The 8,438-nt window shown below is 35.2% G+C and overlaps 2 protein-coding genes across 5 annotated transcripts in view; one reads left to right on the forward strand and one right to left on the reverse strand.

The window, feature by feature from the left end:
• Positions 1 to 244: 244 nt before the first annotated feature.
• LOC102249070 (40S ribosomal protein S26-like) lies at positions 245 to 651 on the forward strand. The gene has a single exon (XM_014547952.1). It carries the CDS (start codon positions 346 to 348, stop codon positions 640 to 642), a length of 297 nt encoding a protein of 98 aa, XP_014403438.1. The 5' UTR covers positions 245 to 345; the 3' UTR covers positions 643 to 651.
• Positions 652 to 4,122: 3,471 nt separating this feature from the next.
• WAC (WW domain containing adaptor with coiled-coil) overlaps positions 4,123 to 8,438 on the reverse strand; it is a 95,351-nt gene continuing 91,035 nt past the window's right edge. For all 4 annotated transcript variants that reach the window (XM_014547957.1, XM_005876549.2, XM_014547955.1 and 1 more), the window contains 2 exons: positions 6,959 to 7,086; positions 4,123 to 5,596 (listed from right to left, as the gene is read on the reverse strand). In XM_014547957.1, coding sequence (XP_014403443.1) covers positions 5,527 to 5,596; positions 6,959 to 7,086 — 198 coding nt within the window. In that variant the 3' untranslated portion in view covers positions 4,123 to 5,526. The remainder of the gene's footprint in view (positions 5,597 to 6,958; positions 7,087 to 8,438) is intronic.

The following is an 8,438-nucleotide window of genomic DNA, read 5'->3' on the forward strand; positions in this document are numbered from 1 at the left end:
GGGCTTGATCCCCAGTGTGGGGTGTGCAGGAGTCAGCCAATCAATGATTCTCTCATCATTGATGTTTCTGTCTCCCTTCCTCCTTGAAATAAAAATTCATAAAAAAAAATATATATATAAAATTAAAGTATTTTGGAAAATGTTAATCTTAAATACAAAATTGAGTCATCTTACAGAGCAAATATTTAAATATTTTGGGTACAAACTTTGTGCTAATTTCTCTAGTTTATGGGGATATATAATACACACGAGACAAAAATTGTCCTTGCTTCCTGCCTTTCTCATCTAAGGTAATAACCCTGAAACTACGTAAACAGAATAAGAAAATTATTGTGGGTTTCCAAGATGACCAAGAAAAGAAGGAATAACGGTCGTGCCAAAAAAGGCCAAGGCCATGTGCAACCTATTTGTTGCACCAACTGCGCCCAGTGCATGCCCAAGGACAAGGGTATTAAGTTTGTCATTCAAAAGATAGTAGAGGCCACAGCCATTAGGGACATCTTCAAAGCAAGTGTCTTCGACGCCTATGTGCTCCCCAAGCTGAATGTGAAACTACATTACTGTGTGAGCTGTGCCATTCACAGCAAAGAAGTCAGGAATCATTCTTGTGAAGCTCCGAAGGACCGAACACCCCCATCCTGATTTACACAGGCGGGTGCTGCCCCACAACCTCCACCAAAGCCCATTTAAGGAGCTAAGTCTTTAAGGAGTGAAGAAAAGTTCTCTGGGGGGAAAAAATAAATCAAAATTGTACTTCAAAAAAAAAAAAAAGAAAAGAAAAAGATTGAGATCCTAACATACCCCATAGATTGATCTAATTGGGCAATTAACAGGCACCTTAAAACTTTTATAATGAGTTTTTGCCTGTCAATCTTTCATCTTCACAAAGGCAGAAAATTTGCCATCTCAGCCATTTTCCATATGATGGGTACGTGCAGTACAAATGTTCTATTAGTGACACATCTTAGAACATGATTCAAGAGTGTTTCCTTCCTATACTGTCCTAAAAATTAGTCAGAAAGGCCTGGTTGGATATCAAGGCATCATGTGAACCAAAGATAAGGTATTATCAAAGCGTCCTACTTTGTGAAACCAGGGCATAGTCCCCAACCCACACAACTCATCCAATTCTGTCCTTCAGAAGCAGGGCCAGGTCCTGCTGGTCCGTCTCCCCAAGCTTATTAATCAGAAGTAGCATCTTACTTCTTGTTGGTTTACTTACTCCTAAAATGTGTTTACAGGAAGCTCTAATTATTACTGGTTCAGTTCATTAATCTTGCTTAAAGAGACCACATAATGCTAACAATTAAAACAGATTTGCAGTTAGGTTTTGGTAACCAATAGTAAAATCCAACAACTTCTTAAAAGGAAATAAAAGCTGGTTGCTGTTCCTATCTAAGAGGACGAAATCAAAAGTTGAAAATTTTTCAGTAATCTTTGTAAATTTTCTTAAATTCTGTATGTAGTTATTTAGTATTCATAATTCATTCAAGTATTTATGGAATGCTATGCATCACACTGTTCTTTGACAAAAACTACAGTGAAGGAATAGTGATGGTGTCCTTTTAGATGGGAGATCAGGAAAATGCTTCTTTGAGGTGACATTTGTGAAGAGACTGAACGGGTAGCAAGCTATCCAAGTCTCGAAGAAAAGAACTTCCCAGCCAGGCAGGGAGAAAACCCTCAGGTGGGGGTACAACGCAAGTGAGAAACTAGTAGATGAGACTGTGGTGATATAATTTAGGGGATTAAACATGTAAACCACAGTAGGAGCTTTGCATTTTGTTTTGAGCATTAAATTACTGGATTGTGAAAAGAATGTGATTTATATTTCACTCTGGTGGCTGTATGGAGAATAGATATGTGTGTGTGGTTGTGGTGCTGAGTTAAGAGTAGAAGCGAAAAGAAAGGTAAGGAGATTGTGGTAGTGGTCTGGCTCAAAGATGATTGTAGGTTGGATTGGAGTGGTAAACATGAAAGTAGTGAGAAGCTACAGATCCAAATACATTTTTAAGGCAGAGCTTATGGATCTTGATGGTTTAAATATAGGATGAGGGTGTTAGAGGGAAAAGAAATAATAAAGGGTAACTCCTTCATTTATGTCTTGAGCCAATTAATGAAAATGGGAATCCTAGAGAATTAAGTCTGAAGCACACAAATCAAGAGCTCTTTTTCTAGAGAATTCGCAATGTTAAATCAAGTATCTAAACCGTCTGCTGTTGAGAGCTCTGAGATCAAGACTAGATAACTTGAATGAAGTTGACCTTAAAGTAGGGTTCTTAAAGTCAAGAGCCTGGATGAGATTGCCTAGGCAGACTGCATTTAGGGCACTCCCAAAGTTCAGAAATCAAGAGGACAAATGTGTACAGAAAATTAGAACAGGATCTAAAGAATCCCAACTTTTAAGCCAAAATTTTTATTAAAATACTGCAATTAAGAAATTATATTGCAACTGATACATGACAATTACTATTAAAAGTCTAGCAGTGATCTGTTATTTTTTTAAAATGCAAATTATGCATTCTAAGACTTTCAAAACAGACTATTCTGAAATAACCGCACAATATAGTCAAAACATATTTATTACTTTTTAGTGTAATTTTGTACACTTCAGTACAAATACAAGATAGAGCCGTATTTACAGGTATTGAAATCCGTATATTCAAACCCCGTATCTAAATACAGTAGTGTTAAGTCCTGATTTAAGTCCAAATCAGAACTATAATAGTTCTGATTTGCAGAGTGACTTACTTCATGCCCTGCCCCCTTCCCCCGGGAAATAATCCCTTAAAGCTAAGGCTGTTTAAACAGAACATTAGATTATTTTTGAAATGGGGTAACAATTCATTCTTTGCAAAGTTTTAAGCACCTCCTTTCCAATATATTACAAGTGTGAAATAGATATATAAAATTAGAAGATAAAATCATTCATTTGGGCTATTAAAAGCATGATGTCTTTAAAAAAGGGCTGAAGCATGGGAATTTTCAGGGTGTTAAAAATCTGGAAATATAGTCCAAGTTTTAAAATGAAAAGTTGAACTACATAGAAAAAAATAGTAGGGAAGCTGGTACTTCAGGGTAAAGACTTTCTAACAGACCCACCTTCACAAAATACATTTTATTACAGCATAGTTTGAATATGTCCCTTTTAAAACAAAAATTAAAACCCTGAGGTTTCCTAGGGGCTATTCATATTTCCATTCTCAAATTATTTGAATCAAGGAGCCCACCAAAATGTGTATTCTCTGATATTATGTCTATTTTTAGAAACAGTCCCTGGTTACCTCAAGAAGGTTAGTAGCTGGACACCATGTCTGTATTAAAGTGCAATATTTAAAATAATTTTTTATAGAATAAGTGATTCAAATATTGTAAAAATAGACTACAAAAATTTTAATTTTCTGTGTTTAAAAATTCACCAGGAAATTTCAAACCAGGCATCCTTTATATGAGTTACCATCTGATCAGGAAACCTTTGCCTACCACATAGCAAATTGCTTACTTCTTTCCTGGAAATATACAGGACTACATTAGTAAGGGTTCTAGCTTAACATAGTTCTCTTCCGAGTTTCATTTACATGCACTAATCAAGTCCAGCAAATGTTAACAATCTCATAGGTATAAACATTTCATGATGATAAAACTTATGACATTTGGTTCTTCTTACATTTTATGCTCAAGTTACAATAAAAAAAAAATCAGTCTCCAGTATAAGATTCTAATTCCTTTTAATAATACTGGAACGTTTTTGTATTTTAGAAAATATCATCCATACTATCTCTTACAGTTTATTTTTTAAATATTATTGAAAAGGCTGAGCATTATCTTCTATACCTTAAATTGTGCTTAAAGCAACAAGAGCAATTTCAAAATTTTAGTATCCCAGAATGTAATAACATTAATGTCTCACATCACAAAATAAGCCCTTGGTGCTGGCAGTTCTCTGAAAGCACATGAATACATCTGCCTCGACAGGAAAAAAAGGCTCTAAAATTGGATAAGATTTTGAAATTAAGATTTTTTTCTGCATAAAGAAACCCTTGTGACTTGATATAATACTGGCAGTGTCATGCTAAGGCCAGCTGACCAATATTTTAGCAGAGAAAAAAAAAGCCAAGGTAATTTTATAGTAGCAATAGTTTCTTTTTTTATTTTAATATACTTTAGGAAAACAATATACAAAGCTGAGCTTCTCCACCATTTCCAGCTAACAGTAGGAAGCTCCAATTACACAAATTTAGCGTTTTGTGATGGCTAAGAACAGCAGTCAGCACCAGACTTGAACAGTTAGCTACAACACAAACATCCTTCAAAATGAAATGTCATAATAGCAAGACAGGTAAACCAGGATTTAACAAATGACAACCACTTGGGAAGTGACTTAATCATTCTTGTTGAATTTCATAGTTCATTAAATATCTTATACACATTTCCTGTTAATCTGCTTTAAACGAAACCTCCTTTAAGGACTTATTTCAATTAAGTATAAATATTCAACAAGAATAGTTCTGATAAAGAATCCCCAGGTAGTTCAAATTCTAATATGCATTTGACAAAAGGAAAAGAAAAATAACATTTTATTTGTTTTAACATGTTTATTACAACAGATACAATTCACATCTGACTAGCTTTGTTTCCTCTTTCCCCTCCCACAACCATGTTCATTGGGCCATTTCCTTACATTTGAGCAATCAATGTACTTTCAGCACACACTCACGTCCAGCAGTACTTTTAGGTCCATTCCATTCTTACAGGGTGCAAATGGATTTCAATAATTTATACAAACAAGTGGGTTATGCTCAATCACTGCAATTTTAAGCTACTGTACACAGGAATGAAAAGATTATAGAAAAGTGCCATAGCAACAGTGCCTTAAGAAAGGAGAAAAAAGAGGAGCCTTAAAAAATGGATAAAATCAAATCAAGTATTTCAGAGGGAAATGGAACACATCGGAAATGAAAAAAACATTTCTCTGCAAAACAAACGGAGAAGCACTGCTCTTGATCAGGTGCAAGTGTGGAAATAGTTGTTTCATGATATTTTGTACACTGCCTATATGGTTCAAAATTGTATCTCCTTAGACACAGATCACCTGGCGCTTGCACTGAATTTCTGAAAATGCAAGATTTCTGAATGATAAATTAAACCCCCCCCCTCCATTTTTTTTTTTCTTAAAAAAGCTAATTTTGCAGACAGGTTTACATGTAAAAGGCTAGGTATTTAGCCACCTCAGCATTAATTAGTTTTGGATGTCTAAGCTCTGTTACACATGGCTTCCCATGGCTTCACTCTACAAAACATATTTACAACGTGAAGAATACATCTACATTAAATCTACATTTCAAGGGTTTTACATCAGTCTTGTCTCTTTCCCCTGAATCAACTCTCACAGACCCCAGTCCCCTTGTCATTTCCTTTGCCCAGCTTAACGGTCCAAAGTCTACTTAAATGCAGATCAAAAATGTTAAGATTGGGCAACAGATTTACAGTTCCTGTACTCAAAACCATGTGCAATTATTCACATCTTCAGACCATGAAGGAATTCTGATTTTTTAGCTTTTCAAGTTCCTTAATTTGTTGTCTCAAAAATAGTATCCTGAAAAAAATAAGAAGGCATTAGAACTGTGTGGTCGTCATATAAATGTTACAGAAAAACCAAACTCCTAACAACAAAATTATCTTTTAAAAAACGAGTAACTACTAGTTAAGACAAAATAATTAAAAACTGGTAAGTCTGTATTTTACATAAGAATATATATTACACAAGAATGACAAAAGAATGTTTTCTAGTTGTCAATTTCTCAATAATTAATTTGAATATAAAGACTGATTTAAAACATAGTGTTTACTGTATCATCACACATACACAAAAGCAGTAGATATTGAATGAGATAAACCTATATTGAATGTTTTCTGGACTAAAATATAGTAAGTATAGTAATGATGGAATTAACTAGGTGCAACAAACTAATTGTTTGAAGAACAGTTCTCAATATAACTGTAAATTCATAAAAATGGACCCAAGTCCCACAGAAATGTATATTTAAAACAAAATAAAACCCAAACTCCACAGCTAATCAGATTTCCATAAACTTCATAAAATCTTTTGTATACTGGCTTGATATTTGACTGTGTATACTGTTTTAATACATCGCATAAGAAATAGTATAATTTCCTAAAAGCTAAATCATCTGTCTAGCAAGCCAAAAGGAAATTAAGCTTTATGTATGTTAGAGCTCCGTTCAGAGCAATCTTAGAGTAAAAGAATCCCAGCTGATATTCAAAAACTGCCTCCACATATTTTAGAGATTGGGACATTAGATAAAAACTCAATTTTTCCAAGTTTACTATAAAACCCAACTTGGTATTTTACTAAATATGCCTGGTTTCATGACAAGTTTAACTCTACCTTATACAGACAGGATGTGAAGCCATTTAAAGTTTGTCCTCAAGTTTGTAACAGGTGTTTAAAAAATGAGACAATAAGAGTTTAGGTGAAAACAGATATATGTCACTGAACCAGCTGAAAATTATATTCCTACTGTAATTTCCAAGAATCTATTGATGATACAAGCATAATGTAAATAGTAGAAATTTCAACTGAAATAAATACCCTGAGCAATAGATAAGTCCCCTCAATTCAAGAGTGACCCTTTATAATTAGTTGCTGTCCAATTTCACTTTTTAAATAATATATTACCATAATTTAGAGTTTTAACACAAGAAAAAAAGTCTAATGAAGCCATGTGTTAAGAAAAATAAAATTTAGATGCCATTAGCACTCACTAGAAATAGTATTAAATTATAAAAATGTAAGTTATAGTAATATAATGGAACATGACACAATATATCAAAGAAACATTAAAGTTCACTTCTGAAATTTAAAGTTATGTTCTCCAGTCTGACTTAAGATATATAATTCTAAGAAACAAAAAACAAATTTCAGCAAAAAACTTACCTTTGCTCTCTCAAAGTTGCTTGAATTTCACATACTCGGACTAAAGATCTTAAATTTTTTAATTCAGTACAAATTTCTGACATATGAACACTCCCCATGTTATGGGCTTCTTCTCGCAATCTTGATGCCTATAATTACAGAAAACCACATAAAATATAAATCACATATAAAAAATAAAACATTAAGTTTTAGAGTAGAACTTTACACCAAGATTGCAGAAAAATTATTTTCCTTTAAACCCACAGAAATTCGAGACATTAAAAATAGCAGCAGAGTAGAAGGATGCTGCATGGACATGCTCCCGGGAACAAGCTGGAATTACAACTGAAATATGGAAAGGCTTCCTGAATAGTCAATGGAAAACTCAGAGGACAGAACCCTGATACCCAAGGACTGAAGGTAGAGACCACATAGAAACTGGTAGAGGGGGCAGAGAAGAGAAAGGGCTGGCTAGGCACCCACAGACAGCACCTGAAGTCCCAGAGAGATATCTCAGCTGTGAGGCAGTGCCACTGAGAACTCTGGGATCTAATCCCGAAGCTGGGCTCCCCAGCAGAGAGCACCAAATCTGAGGAGGGTACCCACATAACATCTAGCTGTGAAAAGCAGTGGGTTGCTATCTGCCAGGGAGTGGCAGCTTCAAGTTTGGGCACCCTCACAAAAATTCCCTGTGGAGCCATCCACCTTGTACTCCTGCAGAGGGAGGATGAAGTGGACTGGAGCTGTGAGAGCAGAACCCAGGACTGGGGATTCGGGTGATAGAGCTCAGAAGGCAGACACCCCAAGTTTCCTGGGCTGAGTCATTCCCTCACACAGGGGAGGGAGGACATCTTTCCCACATTGACATCTGCCTTGCCTGGGGGGAAGACAGTTGACAGTTGACAAACACCTTGCCCTGAGGCCACTTAAGAGATTAAAAGTAACAATTAGCCTCCAGACAGAAGCAACTGCCCCACTCGGTTGAAAAAACTCTTGCTACAACTGAGGACCACTGCCTGAGAGCAATTCAAGTTGAAATCCTATTAGTCTGCAGGCAGAGGTTTTGAGTCTTTGCCTGATCCAATTAGTCAAAAACAGCCTTTAACACTGTCCTGCACTAGAGATTGAGAGGTATAGAGGATCTAACCTAAAACATAGTCACAAACCCAAACAGACAAACTAAAATGAGGAAACAAAGAAACAACCCCCAAATCAAAGAATTAGTGAATTCTCCAGAAAAAGAGATAAATGAAGCAGAGATAAGAAATTTATCTGAGAGTTCAGAGTAATGATGTTAAAAATGCTCAACAGTATGGAAAAAGATATAGTAACCATGAAAAAGAATAGAGATAAAGAATGACATAACACAAATAAAGAACAGATTGGAAGGAATACACAGCAGATTAGGGGAAGCTGAGGATTGAATCAGTGAATTAGAAGACAGAGTTGAAAATATCACTCAATCAGAGAACTAAAAAGAAAAAAACAATTAAAAAACAGA

The sequence above is a fragment of the Myotis brandtii genome, unplaced genomic scaffold (genome assembly GCF_000412655.1).
Source record: "Myotis brandtii unplaced genomic scaffold, ASM41265v1 scaffold49, whole genome shotgun sequence".
Lineage (NCBI taxonomy): Eukaryota > Metazoa > Chordata > Mammalia > Chiroptera > Vespertilionidae > Myotis > Myotis brandtii.